The sequence below is a fragment of the Cherax quadricarinatus genome, chromosome 43 (genome assembly GCF_038502225.1).
Source record: "Cherax quadricarinatus isolate ZL_2023a chromosome 43, ASM3850222v1, whole genome shotgun sequence".
NCBI lineage: Eukaryota > Metazoa > Arthropoda > Malacostraca > Decapoda > Parastacidae > Cherax > Cherax quadricarinatus.
In genome coordinates, this window is record NC_091334.1 from 18,920,151 (window position 1) to 18,935,447 (window position 15,297).

The following is a 15,297-nucleotide window of genomic DNA, read 5'->3' on the forward strand; positions in this document are numbered from 1 at the left end:
GTGTTCAAAATATTTCCATTTTTCATTGCCTGTAAATTCAATTATGTTAACCCAATATGGATTGAATTGTGTACCAGAAACTAGCAACTAGGGCTTTGTGTATATAATTACCTCTGTGGTTGCAGGGGTCAGTTCTCAGCTCCTGGACCTTTCACTCAACTTGTCACTTGACATTCACTCTCTCTTAGCCTCAGCAACTCTATTGAATCTACTCTTAAAACTATACATGGAGCCTGTTTCCACCACTTCCTGACCAAGATCATTCCACTTACCAGTCATTCTTGAAACTGAAGCAATTATTCCTAACATCCATGTTCCTCACCTGTGCCTTTGACTTTCAACGGTATCCCAAGTTCCTCTTTCTTGCCTCTTAAACAATCTATCCTTGTCTATCTTATCAATTTCCTTCAGTATTTTGTATGTTATTTTGTCCCTCCTCCCCCTTCCTTCCTGCCTAGTTCTTCTGTCCTCCACTGTTGTTAGGTCCACTTCCTTTAGCCTTTTCTTGTAGCTCATTTTCCCCTAACTCCCTAATTCTTATTTCATACTTCTGTACTGCCTTCAGTTTCTTTAATATGCTTTTTCAGGTGCAGGTTCCGTACTAGTACTACATACCCCCAAGATGGGCCTAACGTGTGTGTGTGTGGGGGGGGGGGGGTTGATTTGTTTAATATTGAGTACTGTATTACAGTGCTTACTTGTATTTAATGGGTATTCTAGTATCTTTGGGTCACCCTGCCTTGGTGGGAGATGGCCATCAAGTTAAAAAGAAAACACTAGTATCTCATTATGCAGTAGAATAAATTCCTGAAAGATGTTATTATATAACATTCCAAGTTAACCAACAGGATGTTTTTCCCCAGTGCTGGCATTCAAGTATCAGAATTCATTAAAGATAGACTGGAACCAGAGACAATTCTCACAGTCAATGGTGAGCCTTTTAATTTCATTGAAACCAGCCAGGACCCTCTTGGCACAGCAGCAGTTACCAAGTCTACTACTGGTGAGTGAAATATAAATTGATTCCCTATTTCAGGTACATTTTTCCTTGTATACTGCAGTTATGTTCCTAAAAACCACTATGTGCTAAGTAATTATACTGTACCTGTTTATAAATTTAAGGGAAAAAATAAGATTAGGTTCTAGGTTACTATGATGTATAGCAAAAAGTATGTTGTGCAAATAATGTATAGTAGTGCAGATTTCTTACCTCACATTCTGGCAGTTCTGGTTTATTGAAGTCAAATATACAATACAATGTAATTTTTATTTCTTTGTGGTAAAAAAAAAAAAAAGTAGTTTACATGTAATAAAACAATAGTACGTCAGTAAAATATGGAAACTTAACTCGACTAAACCTCAAAGCATAAAAAGACTTACTGAATTCATCAGAGGAGTGGTTATTTACTGTGTGGCCTTCTGTTTTCTACTGTAGCTGTAAGAGCTGCCAGTTAATATTATTTTATATTTTTCTCTCCTTGGTCTCTTATGATAAGCCCCACAGAATTTAAGTCGAAAACTTTTGTTGTATTGTATGTGCTTCTTGATGATGGTTTTATTATTTCCACATATTATTTTCCACAACATTAACAGTGTATATTCTTTTAATATTTTGAGTTTACTTAATATGATCAGTTGTTCATTCCTAAAAATTAACAAGGTATTATATTTTCAGCAACGAGTGTGACAAGTCCTGGTGGAACAAATATGGCTCAAAATTTTGAACACCCAAATTCTAGTCCATTACTGGATGAAGCACCTCTCAGTCCTGAACTTTTAAACACTGTGGATCCAAGTGCTGTGACTCAGTCATATGTGTATGCTCCCAGTGTTACTCCTGTTGTGAACTCCAGGTGAATATATTTATTGATTTACTATAGAGATATCATTACCTAATAACCTAAATACAGTTATTTTAATTATTTATTAATTTTGTGTAATATCTGAGTTGGCAGTAATATTATAGAGTATTATTTTACCCATAAAAGTAATAAATTGCATGTAAAGTAGAACCCCCAATCCACTGATTTCGTATCTGTGGTTTCAGTCATCCACAGTTTACTGTGGCCCAAAAAATACCTCTTAATTTTGCATAATAATGACTCCAAAGTGCAAAAGTAGAAAAATTGGCAGTTCTTCAAAGCCTAAGAGAAGCCATGAAGTGCTTCTCATTAGTGAAAAGTGATAATTCTCTACTTTTTATACATAACTTATCAATTAAACAATATAATAGGTATGTATGGGACTTGTATATAGGGTTTGCTACTGTCCACGATTTCGGTAACCACGGCAGGTCCTTCTAACATATCCCTGTGGACATGGGGGTCCTACTGTTATCTTCTTTCAACAGACCGGCCGTATACCACCGAAGCAGGGTGGAGCAAAAAGAAAAACAAAAGTTTCTCTTTTTAACTTTAGTAATGTATACAGGAGAAGGGGTTACTAGCTAGCCCTTGCTACCAGCATTTTAGTTGCCTGTTACGACACGCATGGCTTACAGAGGAAGAATTCTGTTCCACTTCCCCATTATTACTGGTAATGATTATGTTACAGTTCTGCTACAATAAATGCTATTATTAAATATGATAAAAAATATTTGAACTTTAATGAAGCTTTTAATTACATTTAGCACCAGTAGTGGAGTGAAGACTACCAAAGGACCCAGCACTTCTACTTCAGTGAGCTCCCAAGTGAATACAGTTGCCCAGAAGGGTAAGATGAAATCGATTAAATCTGAAAAGGGCACTACTCAGGCTCCCACCATGAGCGTTGCAGTCCCAGACAAGGGTATACAAAAGTATGTCACGTTTTAATTGCATTTTATTGCTTGCCTTTACCAACATATTGAATGTTTTTTGGACATATTATTCTGTATAGTAACTCTCCTACATTCTCAGTGTTCGTGTGCGGAATTTTGGTCATCAGTTAGTCAGTTTTGATCGTAATAAAAGAATACTGTACAGCAAATGTTATTATGATGTAGTTATAGTTGTCAACAATATATCATGGAACTACTCATTCTTTGGGAAGCAAAGACATATGCAATTACATGTATTCATTTTTCTCTTGAACTCCTTAATTGTTGGCTTGCCTCTTGTCATCAGAATTTTGATGAGTTTGGAAATGGGTGTTTTTTGTATATACGAGGAGGTTTAGGGCTTTCTAGCATCTTTATCCATTGGCTTAATGAAGGATGTGGTTTATTTGGAAAAAACATGACCCCAACAATATTAAGAAAATGTATTAAATGTAATGGGATAATATCTAGTGTTACCCAAGAGAAGCAGTCCCGAGTGAGTAAGGTAGTTTTGTACAGCTTGGAAAAAAAAAAAGGACCAATCCTTAAAAAAAATTTGGCTTGAATCGTGCTTTCTTGCTGGAGTATCAGATTACTGGGGGACAGGGTATGTAGTATGGCCTTTTATAGCTGTTAGTGGTACTCTAACAGGAACTGAATCTTAAAATCCCCTGCTGTAATGCTTTCCTCAAGAACTAAGATGATTCCTGGCTACCTTGAACCTTGGAACTCTTTTTCATCTCTGGATATGAAGGTTGATGATACCCTTTACTTTCAGTACAGAACAATTTTGTCAACCTTAAAGGCTTGCTGCAGTGTGTGTAGCAGCCATCTTTGATCATCTTTAAAATGTTGATATGAAGCAGGTGTTTTGGTATTAGAACTTGCAGCCTTACCACTCAATGTAATGTTGTGCAAGTTAAAACATATATTTATTGCTATTTTTCTGTCTCATGATCACTTTAATCTTGTATGTACTTCTGACTTCATTTATTTTTACTTTTCTTTGTGCTTCTTAACAGTTCTTTTTCCTAAAATATTTTCTTTACACTTTATAATGGCTGGTTTCAGACTGGGCTGCAGGGGTGATGATCCCCAGCATCATTAACAGATAGTTCAGCATGAGAACTTTACCATTGTGTGCTTGCATATTTATCTCAAAAGGAAGGAAGGAAAGGTTTGGGGTTTTCCCAGGAATGGTTGGAGGGATGGGGGGTAAATGATGCTTTGAATGCTAGAGGCTTGAGCATCCAGCAGGCTTGCTCACTACGCCACTACTAGTGGCAACACCATGGGAAAGCTGGGGAGCTTCAGTCCTCTTAAAAATTCCATCAGCCCTCCAAAATTCCCACAGTCCCTCAGAGCCACCCAAATAAAAATAGTAATATTAATAATGTTTCTTCAAAACAGTCTCCTAACCCTTGCCCCTTCCAGCCAAATAGCTGTCTGGCTGGAAGGGGTCAGATAGCTATCTGGCTGGAGGGAGCAAGGGTTAGGAGACTGTTTTGAAGAAACATTATTATATTATGGCTATGTTGATGAAGATAGGGAAGCTGTGATTTCGTATATAGGGCAAGGAGGAATAACATCTTGTAGGAGTGAGGAAGAGCCAGTTGTGAGTATGGGGGAAGTTCGTGAGGCAGTAGGTAAAATGAAAGGGGGTAAGGCAGCCGGGATTGATGGGATAAAGATAGAAATGTTAAAAGCAGGTGGGGATATAGTTTTGGAGTGGTTGGTGCAATTATTTAATAAATGTATGGAAGAGGGTAAGGTACCTAGGGATTGGCAGAGAGCATGCATAGTTCCTTTGTATAAAGGCAAAGGGGACAAAAGAGAGTGCAAAAATTATAGGGGGATAAGTTTGTTGAGTATACCTGGTAAAGTGTATGGTAGAGTTATTATTGAAAGAATTAAGAGTAAGACGGAGAATAGGATAGCAGATGAACGAGGAGGCTTTAGGAAAGGTAGGGGGTGTATGGACCAGGTGTTTACAGTGACACACATAAGTGAACAGTATTTAGATAAGGCTAAAGAGGTCTTTGTGGCATTTATGGATTTGGAAAAGGCGTATGACAGGGTGGATAGGGGGGCATTGTGGCAGATGTTGCAGGTGTATGGTGTAGGAGGTAGGTTACTGAAAGCAGTGAAGAGTTTTTACGAGGATAGTGAGGCTCAAGTTAGAGTATGTAGGAAAGAGGGAAATTATTTCCCAGTAAAAGTAGGCCTTAGACAAGGATGTGTGATGTCACCGTTGTTGTTTAATATATTTATAGATGGGGTTGTAAGAGAAGTAAATGCGAGGGTCTTGGCAAGAGGCGTGGAGTTAAGAGATAAAGAATCACACATAAAGTGGGAGTTGTCACAGTTGCTCTTTGCTGATGACACTGTGCTCTTGGGAGATTCTGAAGAGAAGCTGCAGAGATTGGTGGATGAATTTGGTAGGGTATGCAAAAGAAGAAAATTAAAAGTGAATACAGGAAAGAGTAAGGTTATGAGGATAACAAAAAGATTAGGTGATGAAAGATTGGATATCAGATTGGAGGGAGAGAGTATGGAGGAGGTGAATGTATTCAGATACTTGGGAGTGGACGTGTCAGCGGATGGGTCTATGAAAGATGAGGTGAATCATAGAATTGATGAGGGGAAAAGGGTGAGTGGTGCACTTAGGAGTCTGTGGAGACAAAGAACTTTGTTCTTGGAGGCAAAGAGGGGAATGTATGAGAGTATAGTTTTACCAACGCTCTTATATGGGTGTGAAGCATGGGTGATAAATGTTGCAGCGAGGAGAAGGCTGGAGGCAGTGGAGATGTCATGTCTGAGGGCAATGTGTGGTGTGAATATAATGCAGAGAATTTGTAGTTGAGAAGTTAGGAGGAGGTGTGGGATTACCAAAACTGTTGTCCAGAGGGCTGAGGAAGGGTTGTTGAGGTGGTTAGGACATGTAGAGAGAATGGAGCGAAACAGAATGACTTCAAGAATGTATCAGTCTGTAGTGGAAGGAAGGCAGGGTAGGGGTCAGCCTAGGAAAGGTTGGAGGGAGGGGGTAAAGGAGGTTTTGTGTGCGAGGGGCTTGGACTTCCAGCAGGCATGCGTGAGCGTGTTTGATAGGAGTGAATGGAGACAAATGGTTTTTAATACTTGACATGCTGTTGGAGTGTGAGCAAAGTAACATTTATGAAGGGGTTCAGGGAAACCGGCAGGCCAGACTTGAGTCCTGGAGATGGGAAGTACAGTGCCTGCACTCTGAAGGAGGGGTGTTAATGTTGCAGTTTAAAAACTGTAGTGTAAAGCACCCTTCTGGCAAGACAGTGATGGAGTGAATGATGGTGAAAGTTTTTCTTTTTCGGGCCACCCTGCCTTGGTGGGAATCGGCCAGTGTGATTATAATAAAAAAAATATTTGGCTAGAAGGGACCAGATAGTTATCTGGCCAGGTGGCTATAGTCACCTCTAGGTCCCCTTCCCTGGCACTTCCTGTACCCACTATGATGTCAAGTAGCTGATATGTTGTTACCCAGCTACTGTTTCACACTTAATAAATATCTTTACTGAGAAACACTTGGGATTGTCCTATACAAATTTTTGTGCTCACTAAATGTGCAGGGTGTGTGAGGATATTAATTTTTTTTTTTTTTTTTTTTAATAAATTTGCAAAACTTCAAAACTCAGGACAGGAATAAAATTTTGTAATCACCTATTTGAGTTTGTGAGGGTGAGGTTGAGCTCTTGGTGCCTCTTAACATTTGACCAACTAACATTATTTTTGAACCTCTATAGAGTCTGCTTCCACTCTATCATTTCTTGCCATATTCTACTTATTTACCATTAATATGCTGAAAAAATACAGTTCTTCTACACTTTATGTGGATTTACTTTATGCAAATTCACTATTATGCAATGTCCTATTTCTGTCAAGAATTCTGTTTGTGACATATTTTCTAGAACATAAGAACATAAGAAAGGAGGAACACTGCAGCAGGCCTGTTGGCCCATACTAGGCAGGTGTGGTTCTCATAGTGTTTAAAATTTTTATCATGTGGAATTGATTTTTTATGGCATGATTGAGCTTAATATAGCTGTCATGGGCTTGGTATGCATCTTAGCATAAAACAAGGGATGCCTCCTTCATATTTCCATGACTTGGGAATGTGATCTTGAACCCTTATTCCTTGTTCTTGATGTATCCCTAGTAAAAAGCTTTTCCTAGGCTACCTTATTATATATATTTTATGGCACACTCATAAATCTATTTTCTAGACATTCCTCCTGTGAAATAAGGCCTAGTTCTTGCATTCTTTCTTTTTAGCTCATTTTCCTCAGCTCAGGTACCAGTACAGTACTGATTCCTTCCATTGCTTTATCTGAAGTTTTACCGTGTTTATATTCAAGATCATCTTATAACACTGTATAAAGTATGTCATTTCGAGTTAAACTGGTCAGTAACTTGAAAGTTAGAAAAACTGACAGATAATGCCCTTAAATTTGATGCTTGAAACATTTGTTGAAGAACTCTTCTTGAGTATTTGGCTGTCTCACAAGTAGTCTGCTTTCACTGATAAAGCAGAATTTGTGGAAAGCTAAGAATTCCCTTAGAAGGAAGGAAGGAAGGACTGAGTGGTTCGGGTTGTCCCAGAAATGGCTGAAGGGATGGGAGGGTAAAGGATGTTTTGAATGCTTGAGGTTTGAGCATCTAGCAAGCTTGTGTGAGCATGTTTGATTGGAATGAATGGAGATGAGCCAGTTTTATGGTTTGATTTGCTGTTGGAGTGTGAGCAAAATAACATTTATGAAAGGATTCAGGGAAACCAGTTAGCTGAATTTGATTTCTGGAGGTAAAGTAGTACAGTACCTGCACTCTTTAGGAGAGATGGAGATGTTGCAGTTCTCAGGTTCATTTGAATTCTGAGGCCTGGTCACAGACCGGGCCGCGGGGGCGTTGACCCCCGAAACTCTCTCCAGGTAAACTCCAGGTAAACATCTGGCAAGTCAGCTATGGAATGAATGGTGGGGAATGTTTCCTTTTTTGAGGCTCCCTACTTGGTGGTAGACAGCCAGTGTGTTTCAAGAAAAAAAAAGCGTAGAATAGCTTTGTCTTGCATATTTTCAGAGCTATTTATAGATATGTTGTAAAAAAAAATGCTATTCCATGCATTCGTGTAACCCCTCCACACGTACATACACGTATATGGATACCGTATCATTTACTGTGCTTAGAACTTTTAGCTAATAGCAAAATTTTTCATTCTTTTTCTAAGCAGACAGGATCTCCAGACTCACATGGATGATATGCAAAACACTATTGATAGTCTGCAAGATTTTCTCAGCACAGGAAACTTTAATGTTGATCCATCCATGCTTCTCACGGTAAGACTTTGGGTAGTAATATATCTTTTGAGGTCTACAGCAGTTTAGGTTTGATTTGTTGGTCTTTTGAAATCTAAATCTGGATCTTAGCTCACTGTGCAATTCGTATTTGACATTCCCTAGCATTTTTGCTTTTATCCCCTTGAGTATTTGTTTTGAAGGATAGATAAGTGTCCCATAGTTGCACGTGGCTTGTTGATAATGAGGAAATTGATACTGAGGCTAATAGTTTGCAATTCTCCTAGTTTTTGCTACTTGTTAGGGGTAAGCCAAACATTCTTAAGAGGTTATTTCACTATTAGGAATTGCTGCTGTATAATTTAAAGTTACAAATTGTTTTTAAAAAATAAATAGATAGTTGTTTTTAATATTAGTTTTATTTGTTCAGATGTTTGGGCCTGATGACTACATGCCAGAATTGGACTCCATGACTTCTGTTACTAGTGGTAAGCACAGTAATTTGCATATTTTGTTGCTTTTATAATTTTTTTTTTTTTCAACAAGTTGGTCGTCTCCCACCGAGGCAGGGTGACCCAAAAAAGAAAGAAAATCCCCCAAAAGAAAATACTTTCATCATCATTCAACACTTTCACCACACTCACACATTATCACTGCTTTTGCAGAGGTGTTCAGAATACAACAGTTTAGAAGCATATACGTATAAAGAGACACAACATATCCCTCCAAACTGCCAATATCCCAAACCCCTCCTTTAAAGTGCAGGCATTGTACTTCCCATTTCCAGGACTCAAGTCCGACTATAAGAAAATAACCGGTTTCCCTGAATCCCTTCACTAAATATTACCCTGCTCACACTCCAACAGATCGTCAGGTCCCAAGTATCATTCGTCTCCATTCACTCCTATCTAACACACTCATGCACGCTTGCTGGAAGTCCAAGCCCCTCGCCCACAAAACCTCCTTTACCCCCTCTTTCCAACCCTTTCAAGGATGACCCCTACCCCTCTTTCCTTCCCCTATAGATTTATATGCTTTCCATGTCATTCTACTTTGATCCATTCTCTCTAAATGACCAAACCACCTCAACAACCCCTCTTCTGCCCTCTGACTAATGCTTTTATTAACTCCACACCTTCTCCAAATTTCCACACTCCGAATTTTCTGCATAATATTTACACCACACATTGCCCTTAGACAGGACATCTCCACTGCCTCCAACCATCTCCTCGCTGCTGCATTTACCATCCAAGCTTCACATCCATATAAGAGTGTTGGTACTACTATACTTTCATACATTCCCTTCTTTGCCTCCATAGATAACGTTTTTTGACTCCACATATACCTCAACGCACCACTCACCTTTTTTCCCTCATCAATTCTATGATTAACCTCATCCTTCATAAATCCATCCGCCGACACGTCAACTCCCAAGTATCTGAAAACATTCCCTTCTTCCATACTCCTCCTCCCCAATTTGATATCCAATTTTTCTTTATCTAAATCATTTGATACCCTCATCACCTTACTCTTTTCTATGTTCACTTTCAACTTTCTACCTTTACACACATTCTCAAACTCATCCACTAACCTTTGCAATTTTTCTTTAGAATCTCCCATAAGCACAGTATCATCAGCAAAAAGTAACTGTGTCAATTCCCATTTTGAATTTGATTCCCCATAATTTAATCCCACCCCTCTCCCGAACACCCTAGCATTTACTTCTTTTACAACCCCATCTATAAATATATTAAACAACCATGGTGACATTACACATCCCTGTCTAAGACCTACTTTTACCGGGAAGTATTCTCCCTCTCTTCTACACACCCTAACCTGAGCCTCACTATCCTCATAAAAGCTCTTTACAGCATTTAGTAACTTACCACCTATTCCATAAACTTGCAACATCTGCCACATTGCTCCTCTATCCACTCTATCATATGCCTTTTCTAAATCCATAAATGCAATAAAAACTTCCCTACCTTTATCTAAATACTGTTCACATATATGCTTCAATGTAAACACTTGATCTACACATCCCCTACCCACTCTGAAGCCTCCTTGCTCATCCACAATTCTACATTCTGTCTTACCTCTAATTCTTTCAATTATAACTCTACCGTATACTTTTCCTGGTATACTCAGTAAACTTATTCCTCTATAATTTTTACAATCTCTTTTGTCCCCTTTCCCTTTATATAAAGGGACTATACATGCTCTCCGCCAATCCCTAAATACTTTTAAATAAATACTTTTAAATAATTGTTCAAAAATCTCTCTTTTAGTAATTGCATACAGAGAAAACGAAGGAATTCAAGGGAAGACTAGTTAGCCAGATTTAAGTTCTGGATATAGGGAGTACAGTGCCAGCACTATGAATTATGGGGAGGATACTACAGTTTGGTGAATTACTTAAATGGTGAAGTCCATGTACTTATATAAAGTCAACTAGGGAATGAATAATGGTGATTGGTTCTCCCTTGAGTAAGAAATCCTTGGTTTATCAGGGATCTTTTTTTCTGATTGATTTTGCAATAAATTTTTGTAAAAGGTTACAAATTATCAGGTAAATGTGTTGGTGTGAACTAAATTGAGGGATAAAACACTTATTGTTGGATATTGTCCTACACATTCAAGTAGAAATTCTTTTCACTACATCTGTTTTCTGGCTTATTTTCTCGCTAACATGCTCGCTGTCTCCCACCAAAAAAGAAAGAAACACTTGACTATCATTCAACATCTTCACCATCATTCACACGTATTCGTTGTCTTTGCAAAGGAGTTGGCATGTCACTCCAAACAGCAAATATCCCAAACCTCTCCTTTAAAGTTCAGGCATTGTACTTCTCACTTCCAGGACTCAAGTCTGGCTAACTGGTTTCCCTGAATCCCTTCATAAAATATGACCCTGCTCACACGCCAACAGCTCATCAAGTCCCAAAAACCATTAATCTCTATTCACTCCTATCTAACATGCTCACACATGCCTGCTGTATGTCCAAACTCCTTGCACACAAACATCTCTTAACCCCTCCCTCCATCCTTTCCTAGGATGACGCCTACCCCTGTATGCTTATGCATTGTATGCATATGCATTGGGGTCTTGATCCCAGTATACACAAGTACGTATACCAAGTGTAAGTATTATCACTCCCATACTGATAAGATATATACTTGTACAGTGGAACTTTGGCTTATGAGTTTAATCCATTCCATGACCTTGCTAGTTTCCCGATCTGCTCGTATGCCGAGTCAGTTTTCCTCATTTAAATTAATTGAAATGCCATTAATCCTTTCCAGCAGAATTCCTGCTCTTGGAGGCAGGACAGAAATACTTCAGTATGACACTAATATCAACTCTGCAGCTTATTTATCTATCACATTTCATCTAATATGACACAATAAACATTATAAATAACATAGAAATCTGATATATACTCTAGAATGAATAAAATATATCATTATGTGACAAGTGGCAGCCATTCCCTACCTCAATTGGCCGCCTTGTTGTGGGTCAGCGGGGGAGACCTCCTGCCATCCCCTGCCACTCCCACACTCCCGACACCACCATCCCAGCTTTATGAACACTTGTTCAGTTCCACTTCTCTCCTACAAGCTAGCTGTGTTTGTGAATTGTGTTTTGATCTTTTAATTACTATATCTTGTATCTGCCAAGCAATCATGACACCCAGTAGGCATACCAGTGTTACTGACTTACTGAATGAGTGACTTGACTGACTGAATGACTTAACTGACTGAATGACTTGACTGACTGAATGACTTAACTGACTGAATGACTTAACTGACTGACTGAATGACTTAACTGACTGACTGAATGACTTAACTGACTGACTGAATGACTTGACTGACTTACTGAATGACTTAGACTTTTTCACTGAAGAGGACCCTGAAATGGTGTCTAGAGCAGCTGATGCCTTACTGTCAGTTGTATAATGTACTGCAGGGTAAAATGGAACAGAAATCCATTACAGAATTTATGCACACTCCAGTACAACCATTGACTTCAGTACCAGAACCTCTGCCATCCACCTCAGCCAAGTAGGGCCACAGCATTACTCTACACTCTCTTCACAATCATCGACAAACACCAGCACCCACAATTTAAGGTAAGAAATACTATTATTTCTGTTGTAATTATAGTCTTAAGCAGTAAAAACAACATAATACATCACGACAATGAGCTACAATTATATACGTATTCACTTTTATTTTTGTAAGATCTGGAGGTCTAGAAAAAAGTTATCTGAGGGGGAAGCTCGCATCCTGAATTTTTCCTAGTATACTGTTGTATCTGGAAAACTTGTATAATGGGGCACTCATAAGCCGAGGTTCCACTGTAAACTGTATCAATAAAATGTTTTCGTCCTCTCATGATCTTCAGATATTTCATAAGATTAACACAGGCAACATTTAATATGATTGAGCTGCCTTATAAATACGATATTTCTTTAAAATGTATAGATACCAAATGTTGAACCCTTTCAGTGGCTGTCATGTAGGACTATGTTATTGAGACCAGGGTCTCTCACATAGTTCTGTGTCATGAGCTCAACTCACTCAGATTAAGCTGTGAGTGATAAATTTTGGCTTAGATATGAGAGAATCTGTGGTGAGTGTGCACAATATAAAAAAAAAAGTCCTGCCCCCACATGGTGCTTGATGGGAAAAAGCAAAACTAACCATGTGTGTGATTTAAAATAGTGATTTTGAGATGTTTTTCTCAGATGGTTTTTATCGTTTTATTGGATGTTTCTTGGTATCATTTGGTAGACTGGAAGACATACTATAGAAGTAGAAATGATTTTGGTTGATTTCAGAACCAGAAGTAGCTTGAAATTGAGCTCAAATCAGTGTAAATATTCTGTTGTAATTTTTCCTCTTTTATGTTTTTTTCTAGGTTTGCTACAATTATTGGGACATTGTAAATCATGGCCAAACTTTCCTGATTATATTTTATTATCCAAGAACTTGAGTATATCTTTTATTTTTTGTGTGATTAAGAATTCAAAATGAAAGACAATTGTAATATAGGAGAGACTTGGGGACATGATTAATGAACAGAGAAAATGTTTTGGTGCCAGGAATGTCTATACTGTATGTTTTGTATTATTTTTAAATTGGTATTTTTTTTTTAATTTTGTAGAAAATCGGCCAACTTACCAACTTTGTGCACTTTATAGGGTAGTTGAAATAGTTGAATGAGCTGTTTCTTGTGCTCAGTAGAACAGAAAACATGTTAGGAAAATAGCTAAGAATTTGGTTGAATGAAGCAGTGAAATTGGCTTAAAACAGGACTCAAAATGGGTGAAATTGCCAATGCATAAGTTGTGCCAAGACTGCTAACTTTGTGCCTGCATAATTCTGTAAATTTTCTATCAAATTTTGTACTTTTGGTGTCATTACCTTCAGAAAAAGATTCTCTTCCATTTTGGAAGAATTTTTTTTTTTAAAGTGGACACTGAGAACAGTATTTAATTTCATTGATCTGAGCACTGAAAGGGTTAAATGCTGTAATTTCATTTTTTGTGTGTATTAAAACTTGTGTCTTTATATGTTGATTGTGATGTCAGCACACTTTTGGAAAGATGGCAATTATGTGAATATTGATAAATGTGTTTTCTTCTTTGGGTCACCCTGCCTTGATGGGAGATGGTCATTCAGTTGAGTTAAAAATGCATGCATACAGTTTCCTGTGGGATTATCATAAAGGTTCTTTACAATATTTGCTATGAAATAAATTAGATTGTACTTTTTTTCATTTTAGATGTTTTTTCTCAGAAGGGAAATATGTATTAATTAGATAAAGTAGTCACAGGATTGTTTTTAACATGTTTTAATTTATTTTACAAAGGCAATGAATTATCAGTGTATAATCCAAGCCTGCTAGACCTAGCAGGAGACATGGAAGACGACGATCCAATGTCCTTCCTCAACAGCGGTCTGACTTCTACTTCTGCTGCATCTACTGTGGTATCCTCTTCTACATCAACCTCTTCCAGCACATTGCCCTCAAACACCTCTGTGGGGCCCACACCACCCAAACAGCTTAGACTTAGCATAAAAAAAGAGCATAACGATGATGGCTCATTGGACACGCCCACGGTTTTATCTCCTGTTAGTGCCCCTGTATACAGGGGTAAGAGGCGTACTAATTAAAAAATTATCATTATGTATTTGTTATGTGAAGCATATCTGTGTTTGCCATTGAATTGTTAAGCAAACAAGGACATTGGATGCGAGTTTGCGAAAACCCCTTCTTGTGACAGTGATATTAACTTTGCATCATTCTGTATGCAAGTAGCCTTAACATGTTTTTTTTTATATACGTATATATATACTGTATATATATATATATATATATATATGTGCAACTGAAGTACAGCAAGTAACTTGAAGACTGTGAAGATAACTGAAGATTTAAGTGCACAAAAATTGGGTTTGTGAATTACTCTAGTATTGTAATTTTTATAAAGCAAATTTCATTAAATTTGGTTATTGTGTAGTTAATCATAAGAAAGAAATCAAGGAAGCACTATTCAGTTATTTTCACACTGAATATATAACTGTAAACTACAAAAAATAATATATGATGTGGTGGAATGAGATAAGATACAAATCTGTTTTTTTTTTTTACAAGAGCTTTATTTACTATTTAATGTTACTTATGCTAAATTTATGTTAGTAAGAGAATTTGCCATTGCACGAAAATGTAACTAGACAGAAAATTATTCTTAAAACACTACTTGAAAAATCTAGTTCAAGCTGCATTCCAGACCTCCTCAGGAGCAGTTTGTGGTAGACTTGTTTACTTAGCCTTTAAACTGTAGCATATTCAGGTGTGTTATAGTGGTAATATTACCACCATTCTTCTCTTTCCACCATTTAATATAAAAAGAATGACAGCTACATGGAAGGGGAAATCTGTGGGGATCCTACCAACATACCAACTTTGATTTCCTAAGTTAGATTATTTTCTTGGGTATGTGAGGAGTGAAATGGAAGTTATTTCAGGGTTATGCTCTTAGCATTTGGAGAAAACTTCTTTGTGGCATTTAGAAAATTGTGTGATTGATGAGACTAATGATTCTCTTGAGGCATCTGGATATCAAAGTATAAGATGGCTATAAGATAAAAGAAAGCTTGGTTACAGGACAG

At 37.7% G+C, this 15,297-nt stretch overlaps 1 protein-coding gene across 7 annotated transcripts in view; it reads left to right on the forward strand.

The window, feature by feature from the left end:
* Hsf (Heat shock factor) overlaps window positions 1-14,773 on the forward strand; it is a 36,999-nt gene extending 22,226 nt beyond the window's left edge. For 5 of the 7 annotated variants that reach the window (XM_053784445.2, XM_053784447.2, XM_053784448.2 and 2 more), the window contains exons 7-12: window positions 864-1,003; window positions 1,676-1,853; window positions 2,630-2,797; window positions 8,052-8,160; window positions 8,549-8,606; window positions 13,994-14,773. In XM_053784445.2, coding sequence (XP_053640420.1) covers window positions 864-1,003; window positions 1,676-1,853; window positions 2,630-2,797; window positions 8,052-8,160; window positions 8,549-8,606; window positions 13,994-14,298 — 958 coding nt within the window. In that variant the 3' untranslated portion in view covers window positions 14,299-14,773. The remainder of the gene's footprint in view (window positions 1-863; window positions 1,004-1,675; window positions 1,854-2,629; window positions 2,798-8,051; window positions 8,161-8,548; window positions 8,607-13,993) is intronic. The other 2 variants (XM_053784449.2, XM_053784444.2) reach the window with 1 other exon arrangement.
* Window positions 14,774-15,297: the final 524 nt, after the last annotated feature.